Here is a 24,108-nt window from a genome sequence, read left to right as displayed (position 1 = left end):
CATTCCTGTTTCTGCCCATTTCATTTGATTACAACCTGGAATGGTCTTCAAACTGCTATCCACTGCCCACTCGAACCCTCTGTTAGCAAGAAACAAAGCAAGGTTACTCCAGCCTCGTACTGTCGGTCTTGTTTACAGCGTCGTACGATTAGCAATTTCGCCCTAGGCTGTTGAGGTATGGTTTAGTTCGCTCAGTGACGTCACATCTGGCAGCAGGCCTTTTAGCGCAGTCGATTAGGGCGTCCGGCTTCGGTGCAAAAGGGCCCGGGTTCGAATCCCGGCTAGGTTTTCCACTCGCGAGCACGAGTACTGATTACTTTAGCGCGGTCTGTGGATCGTGGGAAACTACCTAATCATACTGATTGGTGATAGTATTCTAGGCCGCTTTTGTGACGGCGGTTAAGAGTGTAAACCGCTTAGTGTCGCGTTTGGCACCTACGCGTAGGTAGGTGCCTACGCGTAGGTAGCTACGCGACCCTAGCTACGGTCGACTTTGGACCTGCTCTGCTACCTCCCGTCAACACGATCCCGGCATATCGTAAGTCGTAGCATGCAATAGTTACACAATAAAAAATTATATCGCGTTATACCAGCCCGGCATCGTAAGCACATTCTTGTAGGACGTCACACCCGTACCTTCGTATTATATTCGTTACATTAGGTAGTCGTTCAATTTTTTTCCTGTTATTTAGTGCAAGCATCTTCACTGTGTATTCGTTCATAAAACAATAAGTTTAGCATAAACCACTCTATTCACGAATGACAATTGGACATCATTTCTGCGCGGTTGTGACTTGTGAATGCTGGAGCTGAGAATACAAAACAATGTGGATTGGCTATGGCACTATAAATGGAAGCATATACGCTACCTACCGTCATACATATATCCAATGCTTGCGTAAGAAATTGAACTACAATGTGGCGATATTTTCGCCAATCGGTGCTAAATATCCTTAGGTTTATTGGAATAACGGGAGAATCGGTCCTATGTACAATCGCATAAGCTATCAACAATTCGATAGGCAGTAGAAACCTACCATCCTATCGGCTATCATCGATGAATACTGTAAGGCCAAAACGTGCAAAAGGGCAGCACTGGTTGGTGTAGGAGACTCGGCGTTGTCTTTTTGTCTCTCTCGGAGTCTCCCGGGCGGTGGCGTGGTCAGTGGTGGAACAGGCGCGTGACCGTGTGCACCATCACCATCCCGTGCGCGTCAGCGGTCGCCGTAACCGCCGCGTCGTTGACCGAGCCGGCCGGCGCGGCGATATAGTCGGCGCCAGACTGGCCAGAAACAGGACGAGGTCAGATCACGGACTACTCACGTGGGCGGCATCGTACGAACAGAGAACGGCACCACATAGTACGAGACATGTTTACTTAGTTGGACGCTTCGGCAGTATGACGCGACGCATGATCAGTACATCCGCATTTGTTATGTGTAAAAATAAGAAGATTCGCTCTATCATCAAAATTATTCTCTAACGATGGTAACAATGGTACTTATTATAGGTCAATGCTATTGACAGGTCTGTACGTACGATAAAGGAAAAGCAGACCGATTTATTCCGGGCATTGCGGGATAATGCTCGACAGTTCGCCGTCCTATAATTGAAGATCAAAAGGACACGAGTTCTTTTTTAGAATTTGGAAGGAAATAAATTTGGCCCGTTTTATTCTGAACACTGATACCGTGCACCACCACCGCTTTAATGATTAATCAGCTGCGAATAGCACTGACCTGGCGCGCCCGGTGCACGTTGTCCTCGAACGGGAAGAAGGCGTCCGAGCTGACGGCCACGCCGCGCAGCTGGCCGACCCAGTCGCGCCGCTGGTCAGCGGTCAGCTCGGCCGGCTCCGCCTCCAGCAGCCGCGTGAACTGCGCGCGGCTCATGTCCTTGCCCACCGTGTCGCCGACAAAGTTGTCGACGGCGTTGGCCACGTCGGCGCGCTTGGTGCCGGCTACGAACTGGAGTCCTAGCACGGCTGGGTGGTGCCGCAGCCACCAGCGGTCGGCCTTGTCGCCGGCCAGGCGCGTGCAGTGGATGCGCGACTGCTGGCCGCCGCCCAGACCAATCACCTGACCGTCGCGCGCGTAGCACACGCTGTTGGACTGGGTGTACTTGAGAGCTATGGTGGCCACGATCAGGTCCCGCACGGCCGACTCCGGCAGCTGGCCGACCGAGAGGGGAAGAGAGGGTGGAAGTCAAGGCATTGGTGGTTACTATTTTTATTCATGCATATGGGCAAAGCATGGGTTATTCAATGTTTAAGTTCGTACACAGCTAAAGCAGGCTGATAGCCTACGCTATTCCCATGCATTACCTCTTTGTTGGCCGAGACGACGTTGGTGAACATGTCCCGGCCGATGAGGGCGTCGTTGCGCGCCTGCACCAGCCGCAGGCCGTACACGGTTCGAGTCTCCATCTGCGGCGGCTTGTACGCGGGGTCCATCTGAGAACAGCCGGCGCTGTCATGTACTGAACAGATGATGCCCGCCCTCGTAGGTATTCCGATTTCCATGGCATAACGCTCCTCAGCATTGATGTCAACAAGCAGTTCCTCGGCGAGTATAGTTACCCATCAGCATCAATATGATTCGGACATCCCGAAGAAATTCAACGTAAACGAGGCGAAGGGGTTAACGATGAATGCCAGACTGACCTGAAGTACACAATACTTTCCGGCTTTCTTCTTCTTCAGGACCTCAAGAGCTTCATCCGTGTAGCCGGGAGCAATAACACCGTCAGAAACCTGCGTGAGGGGGAATATTGCCATGGTAATCTGCAAGGTAACGAACTCATCCTTGTGCTCAGCATTTCGGCAATAATCGTTTTCCGAAGGGAGTCGTACTCGGAATATCACTAGCAAAAACAAACATCACGTGATTCGCACGTTCAAATTATTATTCAATTTTTCATAGCATGAAAGGTTATTTTCCCGGACGCCGTACCCAGTAGGGTGGCTGATGGTCTCCGTGTCCCCGCGCCCCTCACCTCCCGGCCGATCAGCCGCGCCGTGGCCAGGTCACACCGCTCAGAGAGCGAGACAAAGTCGCCGAACGACGACATGCGGTCGGCGCCGCGCGCGCGCGCATACGCGGCCGCCAGCGGCGTGAGCGCGTCAGCCACGTCCGACACCATGTTCACCTTGGCCTGAGGGAGAGACTCAGTGACGGTCGGGAGTCGGGGGTGTAACGATTTATAGATTTTCCCATGCCGCTACCACACCTCCCACCCTCAGACTAGACTCAGATGTCGCCTGTGAGAAATCACAGTACCTACATATGTATTTCGAACGGCGACTGCCCTCAATGTCTCTCTGAGAGCTGCTCCATTCGGCGACTCGCCTCCGTCTCTGGGAGGGCCAGACCTTCCGGTAACTAGCCCCAGTTTCAGTGTAAAAACCCGTCCTCCCGGCTCCTCACCTCCGTCTCTGTGAGGGGCAGGCCGACGGCGGCGCCGGCCGGGCTGACGTGTTTGAACGAGGCGGCCGCCGGCAGCGCCAGGGCCTCGGTCAGCTCGCGCACCAGCTGGAAGCCGTTGAGCGCATCCAGCAGGTTAATGTAGCCCGGAGAGCCGTTCAGCACTGGCGGCGGGTAACCCGTGGATCAGGTCACAGAAGGCGCGCATCTGATAGCTCGTTGCTCTCTCTCCTAGCACGGAAGATGAGGTGATGTGGCAGGCTCGGTCACGTTTTGATTTGACATCGTGTCTTGTGAACGGTGAGCTTATCAAAGGTAGACGCCAGACGGCATAAGGTACACCTATACCCATCATGCCATCTGCGACCCTGAGCAATAAGCAGTAAACGGAAGAAAGCAGTAAGGCGATAAGCGGCAGAAGGCGAGTTGACTGACCAGTTCGCCGTAGTGCCGTAACCCACCGGTGAGCGGCAGGAGGCCTGAGGTGCTGATATAACACACCGGTGAGCAGCAGTGAGGTACCGTAACCCACCGGTGAGCGGCAGTGGGATACCGTAACCCACCGGTGAGCGGCAGTGGGATACCGTAACCCACCGGTGAGCGGCAGGTGGCCTGAGGTGCTAATACATATTAACCTACCCGTCAGCGGCAGGTGGCCGTCGCCTCCGTACAGCAGCGCCGGCTTCTGGTGCGGGTTCATGCCGTAGCGCAGGGTGATGGCGGTGCGCGGCTCCGCCAGCTGGTGGCACATGTAGTGCGAGATGGCCTCGTCGTACCGCGCAGTATGCAGGAACGCCTTCAGCGCCAGCCGCTGTCTGTCGGCGGCGGCGGCGGGGGGGGGGGGGGAGACGTCAGTCATCGCTGCGATAAAAGGACAGCCGACAGAATATCGGCGACGTATTGTTTACTGGCCATTTGCTGGCATCTTTGACAATCAGACATGACAATAAAAACGATTAAGTGGAAGAAAGCTGTGGACTGGAAAGAAATACTTCACCTTTCAGATAGTAAGTTCCCGATTTATGGTGGTAGTTCTCCCGATTTATGATTATATGGTCGTGAAGCCAGCTGCTGAACTGTGCACAGCCGGGCGCCACTCCTGTTCTGCCCCTCCCCCCCCCCCCTCCCACGACCGGCACAGATCGGCCGGGAGGTCATCTCAAAGGCGCAGCTCTGCCCCCCCCCCCACATCCCGCCCACTGACCTGGTCTCCAGCGTGGTGTCTCCGCTGGGCGACGCCTTGACCTCGGCGAGCACGGCCTCGTAGTCGTCCGGGTCACACACGGCCGCCACCCGAGCGTGGTTCTTGGCAGCCGCCCGCAGCAAGGTGACGCCCCCTGATGGCAGAAACATGGGAGAACATTTGAATAAAACGGAAATAGAAATGAATTCATGAACAAGACATCTTCAATTTTCTACGTTATTATCCCTCCCTTATTGAATAATTCACTCTTCAGTCATTTTTCTTCGGGATCTTTTTTTTTTTTGTCGTAACCTAATCTTTGCATTTCGGAACCGGCGCCAGCGTGGCTACGTATTCAATTGCAGTTGGCTTGACTGCGACGACTAATGTGGATGCATAAAAATGAACACTAGGTACTGATAACCCGGTCCACGGATAGTTGGCCACCCGCCGACGAATTAGCCACCCACCGATGTCGATCTGTTCGATGGCCTCGGGGACGGTGACGCCCGGCCTGGCCACAGTCTCCGAGAACGGGTACAGGTTGCACACCACCACGCTGATCATCCGGTAGCCCTGAGCCTGCATGTCGCGCTGGTCTCCCTCGTCCAGGCGGCTCAGGATACCTGCAAATCGAGCAACACACATGGACCATTTACCACAAGCACAAGTACATGAAACAGGTGCGCGAGGAGCAGGACCGGACCGGAACTCAATCGCTATATTGTGTAGCGTATAACGCCGAAGCCAGAATTTTATAGATGACCCAACCCACTTATCGTTATTGTGGTGCTCATATCTGTCCAATGCATCTCGACTCTGGCTCAGCGCCGTCGTTTCCAGCCCATCTCCGTTTATCCTTCTCCAGTCCCGCCACACAGTCCATCTCGTCGTCGCGCGGCGCGGTGCTCCTTACCAGCGTGTATGGCCGGGTGGAGGGTCTTTACTCGCCCGCCGAGCATCTCTGGCGCTCCGGTGACGGTCGACACGTCCTCGACGGCCACGCCTGCGGCGCGGAGGGCCGCCGCGGTGCCGCCGGAAGCCACCAGAGACAGGCCGGCGCCGGCCAGCCCGGCCGCCAGCTCCACCACCCCGCGCTTGTCAGACACGCTGAGCACCGCTGTAGGAGAGGGAAGGGGGTTACCGGGGAAGGGATAACAAACCAAAACAGCAACAGAAACAGCAACGAAATGCTAGAGTAAATGGCGAGCGAAGAATCTGAGCTTACCGATAGGTTTAGCCATTGTGTTCCCTTCTGCGTTTCACTCGTAAGCAGCTGGAAAAGGAGAAATACATATCATTACTATGGGAACTTATTTTACTTTACGAATGGCAAGCGATGTCCAAGATGATGAAATGTTTTTTTTTCTTTCAAAACACAAATAACTAATAGCAGCCCTAGTCCCTTTTCGCTAGATCAATCTTCCCCGTAGCTGAGAACAATAACCAGCCGACCTTTCCTGTAAAGATAAAAAAGTCGTGAAAATGTTTACGCAACGTATCGATCAATTCAAATTGAGAAGCAGCCGATGAATCCAACAGTCCCCGGCCGGTCGGCCTGCACTCACCCGAGCTCCGTCCGGGGCACCGCTCCCGCACCTGATCACACCGGCTCACTGGCGCTCGGCCGGCCGGCCGGTCCGCCTCTCCGCACGCCGTGTGCACGTGGCCGGTTGTGTACGCCCCCTCGGCTGTCCTTCAGACGCCCTCGGAGACTGCGGGCCTGCCCGACCGGCCGGCCGACCCGGGGCTGTCCCCGCGCCACACGCGGGTAGACGCGAGACAACGGGCGGAGGGCAGTAACCGGGAATGGGGCGAGTGCTGGAACGAGCGGCTGCAGGCGTGGGTTATCGCTGGAAATATACAGACGCTGTCTCCATGAACGACTGTGCTCTGGAAGGAGGGGGTGAGGGATGGGGACAATGTCGAGTTGTAACGTGAGTCGTGAGGAGGCGTTTGAACTTCACCTCCGGCGACCCGTCCACCACCGTCTTACAACCTCTGCCCACGCTCCCGTCCGAAGTGCCCGTCAGAATTCATCCGAGCTCGTCAGGCTCATACGAGTGTCCGCCTGACCGCGTGATTTCTTCGTTTCCGGCAATGTCTCGTGTGTCATTCTAGGCAAGCCATCTGGAACACCGTTTTTACCATGCGGTCGGTCGAAGTGTTCTTAGGTTTTGAACCTATGCACGCAATCTATATTTGTATGCTGGCAAGCGGTAAGACAGTACCTATCAATAACGGTGATGCAGCCAAATTAGGGTCATTCGAAAGAAACGGCCATCCAAAAACAACAAATCAACCACAAACGTATATTTATCTTTACGTTCTCCGTGCGGTGGCATGAGACTGGGAAATGTAGCGAAACTGGGCGGAGTGGGTAGCTTTTCTGCCGGCGTCGGCGGCCGCCTGTCAGGTACAGATTCCATGCGCCGCCCGGGACGGGTGGGCGGCGCAGGAGGCGACTCACACCCCACCCTGCCTGCCAGCCGCGGAATGGAGCCGATTGTCTTTTGTACAGCGCCGGCGGGGCCTCGTCGCCGCGCTTATATACACTTCACAGAGACACAGAGCACAGTATCGGGCGCGCCCAGCGCCGGCCACTGCATAGCAGTTACCGGAGGCCGCCGATACAACGAATCAGACATACGCACGCGCGACACAGATCGTGGACCCGACCCGCGGCGGCCGCCGGGCCGCGCGAGCCTCACGGCGCCGCCAGCCAGACCTCTCAGCCGCGGCGAACGCAGGAGTAGCACACTATCATAGGACCATAGCTCTTCGCGCATCTTTGAAGACCATAGCTCTTCTCGTACCTTGACTCTCAGTTCATACAATACACCCGGATTTTATCAACATACACGATTTACACCCACACACGCACACGCAGCCACACACACACACACCCATACGCACGGAGGCGGTCGGTGGCGTTCGGCCGCCGGCCGCCGGTGCTGCGGTCACCCTGTGTTCCCTGCCGCGCCGGTCACAGCGACCCGCCGGCGCCCTCCACGCTGACCACCTGGTTACAGAGGTCTCTGCCGGACAGACAGCGCGGGACCCGGTCAGTAAAGGGTGAGCCACGCTCACAGCCAGCGGAGCAGAGTAGCATTACGAGCGCTAGTGTCTAACAGGGGGCGGGGTGAGCACAGCGAGTAGGTAAAGGGTGCGCCACACCCAGAGCAAAAGGGCGAGTACCAGAACCACGAAAACTGGAATGAATGTAATTTTCCAATCCTGCATTGCATGCATTTAACAGCTGATGGGTTTGCAAATGATAAAATCCCTGTTTGTTATCGGCTGCACCTTTTCAGCAATACAGCAGTTCGAGGTGGTTCTTCGAAAGAAAACCTGACCGATCTTTGTAGTCGATCTTTCGACAGACACGTCGTCACTGAAGTGAACAATTCAACCATTCGACTCGACCATTGGTTATTTTCCCACCCCCGGGACCGAACCACCCACCCACTCCCGTCCGTCACATCACTCACTTGTGCAGGTAGAAGAAGATGTAGCCGTTCCTCTGGTGTCCGGCTTCGCCCAGAACGTCGGCCTCGTCCACACAGCTGACGCGCCGATCGTCGTAGTGGAACCACCTGTCCCTGCCGACGCTGTACACATCCGACACGTAGTGCCCAGAGTGTGTGGCGCCGCCGTAGTGGCTGACGACGCCCACCAGCCGGTAGGTGAAGTCCCCGGCCAGGTCCACCGAACAGAGGGATTGGTCGTCTTCGACGCAGAACTCAGAGAGGCGTGCCTGCCGGTCACAGAGCAGAGCGCATGACGTATAGTCACACATCAAACACATATTGAGACAGCGCTCGGACGAGGGTTTGCCGGCTGGGGGCTTTAGGCGCGTCGATAGCGCGGTTATTACGACTCGAATGGTGAGCGAGGACTATGACTAGGCCAATGCACGACAGACGCTGCAGCCGGGTTCTTTCGCGGCCTTACCACGACACTCAATACACATGTTCAGAATCAACTATCAAGAGCCACAAATATTCGTAATTCGCATCATGTATAGGCCTCGCGTGTACAAAAGTTCTGGGTGGGCATTTGCAGCGTGCCGACCCAGCCGTGTGTCCTGGCAGTAGTGTCCAGTCCTGGTAGAACGGCCGACACGATCAATGAGTAAGCATCTAGTCATGCATTTAAAACATCCATGCACTAGACACCAACCCACTGAGCGGATCGGCGAGGTGGGACGGTCCGCAGTCTTCAGAGCCGCTGTCCCGAGTGCAGCGTAGTGTACCGGGAGCAAAACGGAAAGAAATGACAAAAAGCCTAGTGAAAAGCCACATAAAAGAAATAAAGCCAAAAATCATCAATAACAGTAGTCGCTAGCAGCCTGCAGTCCGCAGTTCACATGCCTGACAAGCCGTCCGAATCACTGACCTGCTCCGAGGCGTCGGCCGGCTCTCCCTCCTCCAGCGACCGCATGATGGCCTCCTGGAGCTCTCGATCCTCATCCTCGCGGGTCCGCGCCGGCTTGGACTCGGAGTCGGCGTCCAGCACCACCAGCTCGGCCTGCGCTGGCGGCGGCGGCTCGGCAGCGGCCACTGGTGACGGGGGACGCGCCGGCGCCGCGGCTCCGGCCGACACCGGCGAGCCGGCGGCGGCGGACTCCGGCAGGGCGGCGGCGGTGGCGGCCGGCACCGGTGACGGCCCTCGGGCGGCCGGCGGCGGCGACGGACCCGAGCTGGGCGCCTCCGACTCCTCGAAGTCGGAGAGGGAGCACAGGGAAGGCCTGGAAACATTCCGGGAGGGGCGGCAGCGTGTTACATTTAGCACCTTTTTGTGAACCAGGTGGCATACGAGATTTCATCTCCGACCGTTTCGCCATACAGACAAATAATTGCCGGTACGAAAACTTCTATCACAAGATACGATCAGACTTTCCATGTGTTAATGCTCCCCATCAAGCCAACCCAGTCACACATTGTCATTGACATTACAGCTGACGCCTTCGGCCTTACAGAATCGGCCACCCAGGTCAACTTCGCCAGTCTGCCAGCTGTTACCCGCAAGCCTTCAACTTAGTAAGGTGATAACAAAAGATTTCAATGCCACTTACTTGGTGCACTTCCACTCGGGAGGCCGTGTGACGTCGTCCGCCACGTACTCGTTCAGCGAGAGAAACTTGGGAATGCCGACGTTGGCACAGATCTTCTTCGACTCCTCCCCCAGGAACACGTACCGGTTGAGCTGGAGGATCAGCGTCCTGCCAAAAACAGCAATCAGTCAGTCACCAGTCAGCCTATCATGGAATAAAAAAAAAAACAGCTTGATGCTCGCGATTCCGCGAAGCTCACAAACATAAGCAGGCATTGTGAATGCAGGCCGTCATCTACGATTTCCGATTGGACTGGCACAGGGCAGGTACAACAAGCGTGCTATCCCTCACACATGATAACTAATGAAGTAAGAGCATATTCACTGCACTGCAGTAAAATTGTACAAAGGGCTGTGATCTACGGTAGAGTGCAGACGGCGCCTCACCTTGGCAGCTGGCTGATTTTCGTGGTGACGCGGCACTCGTCGTGGCGGCAGTGCTGACAGAGCAGCTCGCGCCGGTCGGGTCGCATGCTCAGCCGCAGCGCGTCCTGCAGAGTGGGCGCCTCGGTGCCCTGACGGCGCGGCACGCTCACAAACCAGCTGATGTTCTCCTGCCGCTTCAGGACCGTCTCATGGCACCTGCGCGGGGAGAGCGAGGGCCAGGGTTATGAAAGAATAATCTCCACTCAGACACAGTCTCTAACACATATCCAACACGCATTTACTACCATAACAAATTCAGTATACAGGCATGACAAACGGATATTTTACGAAAGCTACGTAAGCTATGATCTTCACTGGACCTGCCAGAGCAAAAGCATACTCAACCAAGACGCCGCAAATCAAACCCTGTCCGGTACTTACTTGGTGCACATGTAGCTCTCGACCGTCTGGTACTGGAAGTTGTCTCGCACCGGGTTGTCGGCCGGCCGTCGCGCATCTATCTCGTCCTTCATCGTGTCCAGGAGCCGCAGCAGGAACTCGTTCGCGTCCTGCATCTCGGTGCCTCGGAACGCCGGGTCGATTTCGGCGAACACATCACGCAGATCGCTGCGGCATGGGGGGGGGGGGCGGTCAGGTCACTGCGGCTGGGTGGGGTGGGGGCGGCGGTCATATACTGTAGTAAGGAAAGGCCGGACGGTCATCTGCTGTATCGCCACAATGTCATGTGTATGCCACCCCTGGCACACATAATCCACCCCACAACTCGCGCGTAGCAAGCAGCATAGGGCATCGTCACAGCCAGAGACTGCCAAGGGCCAAAATTTACATCATCGCTTTAATCAGGTATAACGAACACATCCCACCTCCCAGCCCATTTCCCAACAACTTATATGACGATTCCCTGTGTAACTATTACCACCGCCCTACAAATAAGCCCCAAACTGCACTCACTTGAGGTGGCTCGAGACCGATTTGCTGAGCGCCTTCTGGCGCAGCACCATCAGTTTGGCGACGGCGCGCAGCGTGCGGCACTGGCCGCTCTCGCCCGGGCCCGAGATCAGGGAGACCATCTCGCTGAGGAACGGCCGCAGGCCCAGCAGCGACTGCAGGGTGGCGTTCTGATAACAGGAGTTCCCGTAGTTCGGCAGGCTGCGGAAAACAAACACGGGTTAGTCAGCTCGACCTGTTGCAGGGTGTTCAGCTGTTGGGGGATCCTGGCCGGCTGTACGTCATTGAAAATAGACTAAACGACATTGCAAACACGCCGTCATGCGTCTGGTACCTAACACATCTGAAGTTATTCTGTACTGGCGTGGTACAAGTAATTGTAATGACCTTTTAAGCATAAAATTAAAACAATGAATGCATGAATGCATGAATGAATGAATGAATCCAATGCGGCGAGCATTGTGAACATGAACACAAGAACATCACACAGCTGGAAGTCGCATTTCATGTACAACTCATCACCCAGCTGGAGGCGAGTGGGGAGCAGAGCGGCACTCACCCGATGTAGAGCGGGTCCTTGCCGTTCTTGTCGGAGTCGATCGGCCGGATGGCCGGGATCAGCTGCAGGTCGCGGCTGGCCGTCTGCGCCTTACCGCCGTACAGCTGATGGCTCTTGCCGCCCTCGCCGGACTTGCGAGGCGACGGCGGCGGCCGCATCTGCTGGCTGGCGGCGAACCGCGAGCCGCCGGCGTCGGCCGAGTCGCCGTAGAAGCGCCGCGAGCCGGCGCCGGCCGCCTGCAGCCGCTCCGTGTTCTCCTTGTCGGCGCGGTCCGGGCAGCTGGGCGCCCGCTCCGCCGAGCGCGACAGCCGCGGCCGCTTGGCCTCGGACGGGTGCGGCGAGCCATCCCCTCGTCGGGAGACGTCGCTCAGCCGGCGCGGTGACGGCGACTCGTTCTCGCGCGCCCGCAGAGGCGACGAGCGCCGCCGCGGCGGGGAGCGCCACCGCGAGCCGCTGGCGGAGAGGAACACACCAGTGCTGTCCAGGAATGTGCAGGAAAAGCGAGCATCGAGCGAAAGGCAGGGGCAGGAATGGGGCAAACCCGCAAGTAAGATTCATATGAGCAGGTGGAATGACAGAATGTTTACTTACCCAGTGTCGTTTGTAGTGAGCACATCTGATAATTCGTTTTTGTTAGCTCGTCGCAGGCATTCACTCTCGAATTCTCTCTAAAACTTGTATTAATCAATCTCTAAATCTTGTATTAATCACCAAACAAGCAATGCCCAATAACATGTGAAGTCATATAGCTAAAAACAGTAAACTCACCTGTCGTCGTTCTGATAGCTCTTGCCGCCGCTGCTGTAGCTCGACGTGGGCTTCCTCCATCCGCCTCGCCCCCTTCCGCCTCCTGGCGGACCCTCGCCTCGGTAGCCGCCGTTCACCTGGCGGGCGTTGCCGTTACTGTACCCAGACCTGGAACAAAAATTGCATAACTAAATAGCTGCGTACAGGCTACAGTTATCCATATAAATGCCTTTATCGGATACAGAAGTACGTGGAAGACAGACTCTTCAATTCAACCAAAATTCGGCAAATTAAGAACATATAGAAACAGCAGGACTCATCTCAGTTCAGCACAGATGACGTGGCTATTAACTATAAGGTTAACCAAAATGTCTGGACGTGTCACTATTCCTGACATATCTATCTACAGGGTCTTTCTCGCCGAATGTTCTTTTTGAAACACCTGAGAAACGTGCAAAAATGTTATATTCCTGTAAGCATTCTAGGTCATCATAACCGCAAAACTTGGAAATTTTGATTTTACACTTTACTGGTCGACCTCCACCCAAGCTGTCTCCACAGGAGCTCCTCGTCTTTCGACGCACACAGCGGCGCGTCTGCGGAGACTGGAGACGGTGCGCGTCACCTCCATTGGATCCATGGCGGCCGCTAGCTCATCGACCACGTCAATCAGTTGCTTCAGTGTGGTCGGGGCAATGCCGGGAGTGAGAAGGTGTGTCGGTAAATGCGACAACTCGCATTGTTCAGTGTAACCAAGAGTGGAACTCCTTATGCCCGCGTGGATAGGAATGGGACTGAGTTTTAGGATTCCTGGACTCCTTCGAGCCTAATTTGGCTTGGGGTGCTGGGATGTTTTTTCGTATGCTTTCTGATAGCTCGTATGCTTTCTTCTACTTGCCAACAGGACATCGACCGCTGAGGTTATTTTTAAGCAGAATCGCCCTCAGGTTTGAACAGCGACGAGAAAAATAGCCGTTGAAGCAGAAAAAAATCATTTCTTAGGCTGACTGATATTTCTTTCAAATCAAAAGCCATTGTGTCCAGCCCCTAGCTCGGTTGGTAGAGCTCGGTTGGTAGAAATGTTGGGTTCCCGGTGGCAAGAACCCAACCTCCAGTGGTAGCCAGATTCGGGGCTGTCGCTCCAGTGCTCGATATACACACGAGACTCCTGATGGCGATGGTCTGCGGTTGGTGGGAACAGCCGCTGCCCGTTGAAGTCAGTTGAGTTGGATGTCCAACTTTGACAAGCACACTTAACCCGCGCGGGGCTGGGGTCTCCAGCCGAACGCGCGGGGCTGGGGGGGGGGGGGGGGTAAATTTTACCCCCCCCTGTTATCTCCCAAACTAATGGACCGATTTGGAAAATTCGAACGCCAATCGAAAGATCTCATCACGAACAACTAAAAACATGTACTTTATTTAAAATTTGAGGTCAAGGTCAAGGTCAGGTCAAGGGTACAAATTGCAAGTTTCTACAGTATCGGCCTTGCACCGTAGTTGCCGAAGAATGGAGTCATGAACTGAGACTGATTGCCCAAAACGTGTTCTTAGGCTACCAAGACAATATTCGTTGCATACAATATCATTCAGAGGTCAAGGTCAAGGTCAGGTCAGGTCAGGTGAGGTCACCAAAAACAAAATATAGAAAAGGGCATGTGCGACACATGTTTTATGGGTCATTTTACTCATAGAATTCAATAGGCACACTCAATAAGTGATATGGACCACCTCTGGATGAATTTCAGGTCGAGGTCAGGTCAAGGTCAGGTCAAGTGAGGTCAAATTTTGAAGTTGGTTGTTAAGGCCTAAAAAGGTGTCTATCTGATGCAGTTTTTCACGGCGAATCGAATGGTGCTATTTTTGTTTCCGTAGGAGGTCTAGAACTTCCAAAAAATTCTTTTTTTCAAATTTTTTTGTGTGTCGTGACATCATTAAACTTTGAATAACTCCCACATTTTTTAACCAATTCTTCTAAAAATTGGTATGTAGGTGCACATAGACCAGTTCTCTGACATATATTCCGGTTTTTTCGATACACTCAAAATTTTGGATTTTATAACTATTTTCCCAAAAGTCAGTTTTTTGAAAAAAAAATTGGGCTAAAATCCAAAATTTTCAAAAAACCGAGATAGCCATTTGATAGACAAAGTAGAAAGACGTATAACCTTTTTTGTTACGTCTTGATTCCTTTAAAAATGAAGATGTTAGCGGCGTTTGAAATTTTGCCGTTTTTGAGGCGAAAATGGCGAACATGACGTCACTAAAACGTCAATTTCTCAAAAATTTTCGGACGGATTTCGCTCAAATTTTCAGGGAACGTGTCAAATTGATGTAAGAAAAGGTACTGAAAGTTTGGGCGCTGCGCGCCGCCGTTTTTGAGATATAGCCAAAATTCGCGAGGGGGGGTAAAATTTACCCCCCCCCCCCAGCCCCGCGCGGGTTAACCCGCGTCGGGCTGGTGGGCTGAGTTTCTCGCGTCGTGCTGGGGGGGGGGGCGTTTTCACACCCCCCCCCCCCGTCTAACTCGGCTCCTAGGCCACGTAGCGACACGCGGCAAGCGGCATTCGAAAGAGCGTCAAAAATGATAATGCTTCAATATCCTAGAAAACACTCGGTTATTTTTTTTTTTTTTTGGTTAGGTCACAGGCCAGGTCACCGGAGGTCATCAAATGTCAAATTTTGACTGTTTTTGCAAAAACATAAACAATCATAGAACAATTTAGACAAATCAGCGCATAACTCGGGAGCCAATGGAGCTACGGCGCCACGGAAAAGCGCATTCGGTAGCTTATTTGCCGCTCTTTCTGGAGTGTCATCATATTTGCAACAAAGTCAACGGTTTAACCACCAGTGCTAAAAATATAGCCATCTTTTACGGAAAAAAATGTTCTTCAAATATATTTGACTCAAGGGAGTCACGACAATACTTTTGCCAGCATTGTGCTCCTCCCGTCAAAACGCGTCGAACGAACTAAGTTGACCTTGAAGTCATTTTGCATATCGGTCGATCTGTATCGTCGACCTGAACACGACCTGAGACGGCGAGAGAACGAGCCCAGATCGCAGCTGACACGATGGTCAGGTGGGCCAACAGGTGGAAGATGGTGATCGCCGGGGAGAAGACCCAGGCCCTGGTGCTCTCCCAGTGGTCCCATGACGCCAAGGACTTCATGATCAAGGTGGCCGGAACATCGGTCAAAGGATCCCCGCACCTGAGACTCCTAGGAGTCACCTTTGACAGACTGCTCCACTTCGGGGAACACTGCAAGAACCTGCGCCGGAAAGTGAAACCCAGGACGGCCCAGCTGAGGAAACTGACTGGTCGCAGCTGGGGCATCCAGGAGGCGAACTACGGACCGTTGCCAACGGTTACGTCCGGGGCGCCCTGGAGTACGCGGCAGCGGCGTGGCTCCCGGCGGCGTCTGAAGCTCACGTCGAGCTGATCGAACGCGAGCTGTGAGCGGCGGCTCGTGCGATCACTGGCTGCACAGCCTCGACCCCGGCTGCGCCGCTGATGGCCGAGGCCGGGGGGAGGGCACGTACAAAACGCTCACCAGCACAGCACGGGTTAACCCGGCAGTTGCTGGGGTATTTCGCCACCCACCGTTTGCTGGGGGGGGGGGCGTTAAACGCCCCCAGCCGATAACTCGAGAACCAATAGGCGCAGCGAAACGCACGAGGCGGCAAACGAAAGAGCGCGACGAGACGCTTCAGATGAGTACTTTAAAATTGAATTTTGAGGTCACAGGTCGGGTCAAGGTCAGGTCAAACACCTGAAATCGGGCTTTCAGTAGCATGGACTTCAGGACTTCGCAATGGGCGCCTCTCGTCATAAACTCTGTCCAAACGGTGCACAATCCATCATATAAGGCCTACAAGAGTGTCAGCTCCATGTAGGGGTCAGTCAAGCATAGGTCAGGGTCAAGGTCAGGTCAACCGGGTAGGCACATATACCCGAAAATCAAAACTGATATTCGCAGCCTGTGACACATGTTTTATAGGTAATTTGGGGCGTAGAACACGATGGTGACATTCATTTTATCATATGTGTACGTGTTTGGCTCAAAAAGTTCAATTTAAGAAATGCATGTATCATGGTCGTGAAGTAGTCACGAAAAATTGTCAAGATTCAGTTCAAGATTATGGAAAATGCGGAGCGATAATCAATAATCGAAGATAGCCATTTGATTGGTCATGGTATTGGCAGTCTAATGGCGTTTACGGCATGTCTGTATGTCTATTCTGTGATTTTATATGATTTTTTGAACATATGCCGTTTTTGGTCGAAAACTCAGAAATCATGACGTCACTAAAACCTCGATATCTCAAAAATTTTCTGACCGATTTTTTTGAAACTTTGTCACAATAAACTTCGATCAATTCCCTACAGGTAACCAAAATTTGGCGCGCCTGCGGCGCGCCGTTTTTATACTATGGCCCGGCGAAAAAAGTGGGGGCGTTTAACGCCCCCCCCCAGCAACTCGCGGGTTAATACTGGTATCTAGATTATTCCTTAACCAGGCACTGCACATTGGATGATGGGGTCAGAGCCTGTGCAACAAGCTCTGTCTAGTGAAGGCTCAAGCTCCATCCAATCATCCATCCATCAGTCCATCCATTCAAACATTGAAGCTACTTTTATTATCATCTTCACATGTGAGATTTAAATTGTGGGTAACTATAAGGCCTAAAAACAAATGCAGCCAGTTATTTTTTGTTGTAACTGACCTTGGGTCAAGTTTGCAATCTCACTGAAATAAGTAAATAGGGGAAGTTTTAATGCAAATATTTCAAATAAAGACCACAGTAAACACCCTGAAGCATTATTTAGTAAATTGAACATAAGTGCATACAATGGTCTACTTACCATGGTTTACTTACAATTTACAACGGTTATTCCACATTATACCTGGGGTTGTCCTAGCTAATAAAATATCACACAAGGTTTTCAGACAACTTGTAGACACCTAGGGCCTAGACAGAAATGTTTGGGACACCTTTCAACAGGCTGTCCAAACAAGCAAACACTTACCACTGATTGTTGCCATGGTGGTAGCCTCTTGCATTGGGGCCTCTGTACTGGTACTTCGGTCTGCCGCTGAAGTGTGTCTTGGGCGAGTTCCACGTGGTCCACTCCCTGCTTTGGGGAGCTCTCTCCGCCCTTCTTGGAGGCTGGTAGTCATTCCTCCAGAATGTGTTGCCCCGATTCCTCGGAGTAAATTGCATCCCTGAAAAGTATGGGTTGGTGATAGCTATAGCCAGTCACATTAAGTAATATGCACGATGAAAAACAAATTAGGGGAGTTACTATTAAATATCATCACACTTTTGACTAGTGGAATACCTAGTTGCAATCATGAAATATATCAAACTTGGATCATTTGGTGGAGTGTTGCAGTAGCTGAGTTCCAAATGCAAGAACTAATACCTAAATCATATATCACACAGTTAAATAATACTAGTTTACACAGCTCACTAATACATCACAGTTTGTATTATTACTTGGGTGTTCATTACTAATACAGCCCACAGTTTGTATCATTATTTAGATGTTCATTCCAGATTAGGTAAATCCTAATTTAAGAGGGGTGTGCGGTAATTCTCACTTATAGTAACTTTCAAGATTCAATTTTAAAACATTTTTGCAAATACCCTTGTTACAAACTCAATGTAGGTACATATTCAATATTATCACTGGATGCATTTTTTAAGCACCACTTTGATCGAAAACTACAATGTTCGATAACTACAGCGTTCGATGTCTCTCGGACGGCGAAGATTCTATGTCGTCCGGCCAATCCCGTTCAAGGTCAGCGGGGGCTCGGCTGCGGTTATGGAGCGTGATTGGCCGGACAGTGTAGAATCTTTGCCGTCCGAGACATCGTACGCGGGGAAGTAACAAGTAAGCTTGCTTCAATCAGTAAGTAATCCAAATCAAGGGCAAGTAGAAGTAAGCCCTTGCAACATGCAATGATTCCAACAGCCAGAATGCAGCTTCTGGTCATCTACAAGGAAACTTATATTTCATTACCCACAATTTTAAATACAAAAATACAGTTTGACTGTGAATCACTGCGGCCACAATTGTTGCTGGACAAAGCAGCAACCCTAGGATAAACCATTTTAGAAAAAATAGCTGAAAATAATACTACACATTCATAATGATATTATCAACAAAAATCACTAGCACTTAATGTTGATATCCTACCTGTGGACAACCAATGTTATGCATTTTGTGGACAGCAAACTAGAAAACAATGAATCTACTAATTCAACCAGCACCATGTGTTCAAATATAATTCTTATTATAACAATGGATGCTGAAGCAAACAGAGTACGGACATCACAAAATAAAACTGCGACGAATATCACTCATAAGCAAGTGAAACAAGACCACGTTTTCCCGCCCAAACCGGCGCCGCGTAACCGGACAAATCTTCGTATGGCAATTCTTCGTCGCGCAATTCCTCGTCCGCATTTCTTCGTCCGCAAATCTTCGTCGGCGCATTTATTCGTGTCGCATAATTTCGTCTCGCATTTCTTCGTAAGCGCAAATATTCGTAGCGCATTTTTTCGTATCCGCATTTCTTCGTCGGCGCATTTCTTCGTCAAGCATTTTTTCGTCCACGCATTTCTTCGTCTACGCAAATCTTCGTCCGCATTTCTTCGTCCACGCAAATCTTCGTCTGCGCATATCTTCGTCCGCAAATCTTCGTCCCCGCAAATTTTCGTCCGCAAATCTTCGTCCGCATTTTTTCGTCCACGCATTTCTTCGTCTACGCAAATCTTCGTCCGCATTTCTTCGTCCACGCAAATCTTCGTCCCGGCAAATCTTCGTCCGCAAATCTTCGTCCGCAAATCTTCGTCCGCAAATCTTCGTCCGCATTTTTCGTCCACACATTTCTTCGTCCACGCAAATCTTCGTCCGCAAATCTTTGTCTGCGCATATCTTCGTCCGCAAACCTTTGTCTGCGCTATCTTCGTCTCCGCAAACATTCGTCCACAAATGTGGTTCAATAAAACCATGAGGACATATATCAGACCATTGCAAGTGAATGACGAATTTAATGCATGGAATGGATGATCGAAACTTTTGAAGTCAGGTAGATGAGGTCAGTCAGGTGAAGTTATTGTATTTGGGAGCCGACAATTGTAACATTCCATATCATTTGTGTCCCGGACATTCTTTTTTTTTCGCGGTCGATGAATGACAATATAATCTCTTGTACCCTCGCCGGCATAGGCGGCGGAACGGGGAGGGCACCGGGGCACCGTTCCCCTCTTTAATTTTGGCCTTTTAACAGTAGCCCTATGGTCGTTGCATGGAAAGAATGGGACTAAAAGTCGGCAGTGCCGTGCCCCCCCCCCCTAATTGAAAGTGTTCCGCCGCTACTGCTCGCCTGACCTATTTGTTTTCTACATACACGCCGGCCGAGGGGGGGCGGGTACGACCCCCCCCCCCCCCCCCATCGCCGTTTCGCCACTGGTGGAGCTAGCGCGTCGCGGAAAAAAACGAGCGTGTGCGCCGTTACGAGACGCAGAGATTAATACCCGATTTTAAGGCCTTCTAGGTCAGGGGTCGGCTTACGGCCCGCGGGCCGGATCCGGCCAGGTGGGCATGACGGTTGGATCCGGCCCGCGACCATCTGACGTTCGGCCCGCGGCTGGTATCAGCGACTTACATCGTGTTCCGGCCCGCGGTTCTTTCAGAAATCGACTCCAATATAAAAGTGACTTAAATATGCTTTGGCACAATAGTTTTTCCTTCGCACACTTCATGAGTTTATAAACACCATTTGCGGGTGTTTTTGTCTAATTCTTGCAACGGTAAGATTTGGTCAGCAGCTTTTGCGCGCAGCATCAACGACTGCTGGCTGCGTGCACTTGGCGGCTTCACGTGGTCTACTCGTTTAACCTTCCAGGATGGGGGCATTTTTTTGCCCCCCCCCCCCCGTATCTCCGAAAGTACTGGACGGATCCGGAAAATTCAAACGGCGTTCGATAGCCCTGTCAAATTTGTGGAAGGAAGCTAAATTTCATTGACCTCGGGGTCACCGATGACGTCACAGGTCAGGTCAAAGATAACATATTTCACCGTTCACGGGTCTTCTAGGGAAAGCGCTATAACACCGAGTTTGTCGAAAATCAGCGATAGGGCGTCAGTTATCTAGTACATATGTTGCTATTAGAGGTCACTGGTCATACCAGGTCAGTTCGCAGGTCAGGTCACCAAGGGTCACCACATGAACCCAACCTGCAAATGGTGTTTATAAACTCATGAAGTGTGCGAAGGAAAAACTATTGTGCCAAAGCACATTTAAGTCACTTTTATATCGGAGTCGATTTCTGAAAGAACCGCGGGCCGGAACACGATGTAAGCCGCTGATACCAGCCGCAGATGGTCGCGGGCCGGATCCAACCGTCACCCACCTGGCCGGATCCGGCCCGCGGGCCGTAAGCCGACCCCTGACCTAGAAGGCCTTAAAATCGGGTATTAATCTCTGCGTCTCGTAACGGCGCACACGCTCGTTTTTTCCGCGACGCGCTAGCTCCACCAGTGGCGAAACGGCGATGGGGGGTCGTACCCGCCCCCCCCCTCGGCCGGCGTGTATGTAGAAAACAAATAGGTCCGGCGGGCAGTAGCGGCGGAACACTTTCAATTAGGGGGGGGGGGGGGGGGCACGGCACTGCCGACTTTTAGTCCCATTCTTTCCATGCAACGACCATAGGGCTACTGTTAAAAGGCCAAAATTAAAGAGGGGAACGGTGCCCCGGTGCCCTCCCCGTTCCGCCGCCTATGCCGGCGAGGGTACAAGAGATTATATTGTCATTCATCGACCGCGAAAAAAAAGAATGTCCGGGACACAAATGATATGCAATGTTACAATTGTCGGCTCCCAAATACAATAGCTTCACCTGACTGACCTCATCTACCTGACTTCAAAAGTTTCGATCATCCATTCCATGCATTAAATTCGTCATTCACTTGCAATGGTCTGATATATGTCTTCATGGTTTTATTGAACCACATTTGTGGACGAATGTTTGCGGAGACGAAGATAGCGCAGACAAAGGTTTGCGGACGAAAATATGCGCAGACAAAGATTTGCGGACGAAGATTTGCGTGGACGAAGAAATGTGTGGACGAAAAATGCGGACGAAGATTTGCGGACGAAGATTTGCGGACGAAGATTTGCCGGGACGAAGATTTGCGTGGACGAAGAAATGCGGACGAAGATTTGCGTAGACGAAGAAATGCGTGGACGAAAAAATGCGGACGAAGATTTGCGGACGAAAATTTGCGGGGACGAAGATTTGCGGACGAAGATATGCGCAGACGAAGATTTGCGTGGACGAAGAAATGCGGACGAAGATTTGCGTAGACGAAGAAATGCGTGGACGAAAAAATGCTTGACGAAGAAATGCGCCGACGAAGAAATGCGGAAACGAAGAAATGCGCTACGAATATTTGCGCTTACGAAGAAATGCGAGACGAAATAATGCGACACGAATAAATGCGCCGACGAAGATTTGCGGACGAAGAAATGCGGACGAAGAATTGCGCGACGAAGAAATGCCATACGAAGATTTGTCCTGAGCTCTGTTCGCACCCCGTTTATTTATCAGCAGGCTGCGACCATGCTGCTGCTTCTTGGCTCCTCATTGGTCGAATTTAAGTGGTCTATTCGTTAGACCAATGAGAGGCCAAGCCGCGCCAGCAATAACTTCCTTATATGGGGAAAACCGACAGCACGCTGATATAAAAACAGCGACCGAACAGGGCCCTGGAATCCGCCGCCGGGATGACCGGCATTTTCCCTTGGCAAAATATTCGGTGAAATACGACAAATTTAAGACTGATATTCGGTCCAAATTAAAATGAAACATACCAGAAACAGATTGGAAATTAACAACGACCAGCCACTTACCTAAAAATAATTAATATTTACTCCGATAGCCGGCACACGCACACAACGGCGGGAAAAACTGCGGCCATTTTGAGGGGAAGTGATGGAGAAATATTCTGCGACGCGCAATTTTTCGTGAAATATATACCTTAAAAATTCCTAGCAAAGTTCATCATAGCGTTTATTTTATTCCACTCATTTCAAACGTATTTTACAATCATGAAATTCTTCCCTGATTGAGAAAAACAGCAGTTGCGAAAAAGAGAATAGTATCATCAGCACTAAGAGTAGTACGCATTCCATAGTAGAACTGACGACTAAATAAAAAGCAACTACTTGTAATAATAACCAACAAAAATATGACGATGAAATTGGTAGAAATAGCGAACGTGTTTTACTTTCTGACAACAATCACAACAAACTTTGTCAAAATTTAAAGTTCTTTTTGCACCACAGCATAAACTGCTGAAATCTGGTTCTCAAGTGATTTGGCGCCAACAGTCGCTATCACTTTTCACCTTGACAACCACGTGGACCGTTCACCGTGGTGACCCAGTGATGTCCCCTACGACTCCATCCAAGGCTATAGAGCTCCGGCTCCATCAACTCAAAGCTCTATGGTTAGATTTAGGGAGGGGGGAGGCAGCCATAGCCTCGGGAGTCGATGGATGATCTTGCCATCTGATGGCATCCCGGCGTCGGTGTAACACAGTGCGTGTGGGGTGGGGGGGGGGGGTAATCTTCTGCTCGTGCAGAGCACAATGAGAACGGCCATGCCATCTTTCTGACAGCACTATCAAACAACTGATTTTACAGAGACCTGGTCTGAGCGCAGGTCATCCCCAGTGAGAAAACCCGGCAAAGTTCTGCAGTTAGCTCAGTGAAAGTGCACATATGGTGTGTTTCCGACCTTTGGGAGTGGCTTGTGGCCAGTGGCAATGCCAGCGTTTCATCCATAAGATCTTGTCGGAGAGCGGGATAGGCCGCGGGCCGCGCTTTCTCTACGAACTACTAAATCAAGCGCTAGCCCGTGTTCTCCTTTATTGACTTACCGGAAATTCCTAACGGTGAACGGACAATAGATAACAAAGGAAGGACCGGGCGCTACGCCACAATCTCCGTTTACCGTTCGTTAGGCGGCACGGGCGGACATCGATAGCAGCGCCTCTATCGGTCACTAGGAAAAGCTGGGCTGTAGGCGACGAAATACCGGCTGAGTTGTCACACGTTGAATAGGTTTATAGACATCCGTCTTGTGAAAAAGTTGAACTTTTGCCTGCAATATTTCTACATGCAATTTTAGAAGTGTCTTCACATAGATTACAAAACCGTTTAGATTATTGTATTCACTTCAAGCCTTCCCTATTGTTCTTGACGATGAAGCGGGAACTATTTCTAATTAGTGTTTCTAGCTTAGTAAAAGAACATATTGTGCAAACGATGAAAAAAGCATAAATGGAAGATTTTAAATGCAATTTTCTCTAGCAATTAATGGTAAATTCTCTACAGATCAAGGAAAAGGTGCATGCTAACTGATAATTTAAAGTTCTTGGGGCCAGTTGTTATCTTCTTTTCTTACGTCGCCCCAATGGCCGCGAATACACTTGTGATAACGCCTATCGTCAGAATGGGGATAAGTGCACTGTGCAGTACCTACCTTCGGAAAGCCGGTCATATCAATAATCAAACCGAGTCCGTTGTGCTTTTGGAGGTCCTGATATGCTTCGATTATTCGAGCATACGAAAAAAACATCCCAGCACGTTAAGCCCAATAAGGTTCGAACGAGTCCAGGAATCCTAACTCAATCCCATTCCTATCCACGCGTGCAAAAGAAGTTC

At 51.6% G+C, this 24,108-nt stretch overlaps 2 protein-coding genes across 2 annotated transcripts; both read right to left on the bottom strand.

The window, feature by feature from the left end:
• Positions 1-733: 733 nt before the first annotated feature.
• Positions 734-6,633, bottom strand: LOC122394097 (bifunctional purine biosynthesis protein ATIC-like). Its single transcript, XM_043390679.1, has 12 exons — positions 6,174-6,633; positions 5,834-5,881; positions 5,522-5,725; positions 5,076-5,231; positions 4,627-4,759; positions 4,062-4,237; positions 3,426-3,586; positions 2,995-3,153; positions 2,663-2,752; positions 2,324-2,452; positions 1,740-2,171; positions 734-1,282 (listed from the first exon to the last, which is right to left on the bottom strand). Exons 2-12 carry the CDS (start codon positions 5,847-5,849, stop codon positions 1,163-1,165), a joined length of 1,776 nt encoding a protein of 591 aa, XP_043246614.1. The 5' UTR covers positions 5,850-5,881; positions 6,174-6,633; the 3' UTR covers positions 734-1,162.
• A 270-nt stretch (positions 6,634-6,903) lies between these two features.
• LOC122394096 (ubiquitin carboxyl-terminal hydrolase 37-like) lies at positions 6,904-22,378 on the bottom strand. Its single transcript, XM_043390678.1, has 11 exons — positions 22,291-22,378; positions 17,394-17,589; positions 12,383-12,529; positions 11,615-12,067; positions 11,059-11,256; positions 10,528-10,713; positions 10,108-10,302; positions 9,683-9,829; positions 9,004-9,355; positions 8,097-8,362; positions 6,904-7,643 (listed from the first exon to the last, which is right to left on the bottom strand). Exons 2-11 carry the CDS (start codon positions 17,585-17,587, stop codon positions 7,592-7,594), a joined length of 2,190 nt encoding a protein of 729 aa, XP_043246613.1. The 5' UTR covers positions 17,588-17,589; positions 22,291-22,378; the 3' UTR covers positions 6,904-7,591.
• Between the last annotated feature and the right edge of the window lie 1,730 nt (positions 22,379-24,108).

The sequence above is a fragment of the Amphibalanus amphitrite genome, unplaced genomic scaffold, assembly GCF_019059575.1.
Source record: "Amphibalanus amphitrite isolate SeventyFive unplaced genomic scaffold, NRLGWU_Aamphi_draft 000573F_arrow, whole genome shotgun sequence".
NCBI classification, from domain to species: domain Eukaryota; kingdom Metazoa; phylum Arthropoda; class Thecostraca; order Balanomorpha; family Balanidae; genus Amphibalanus; species Amphibalanus amphitrite.
This window is presented reverse-complemented; position numbering and strand designations above follow the sequence as displayed.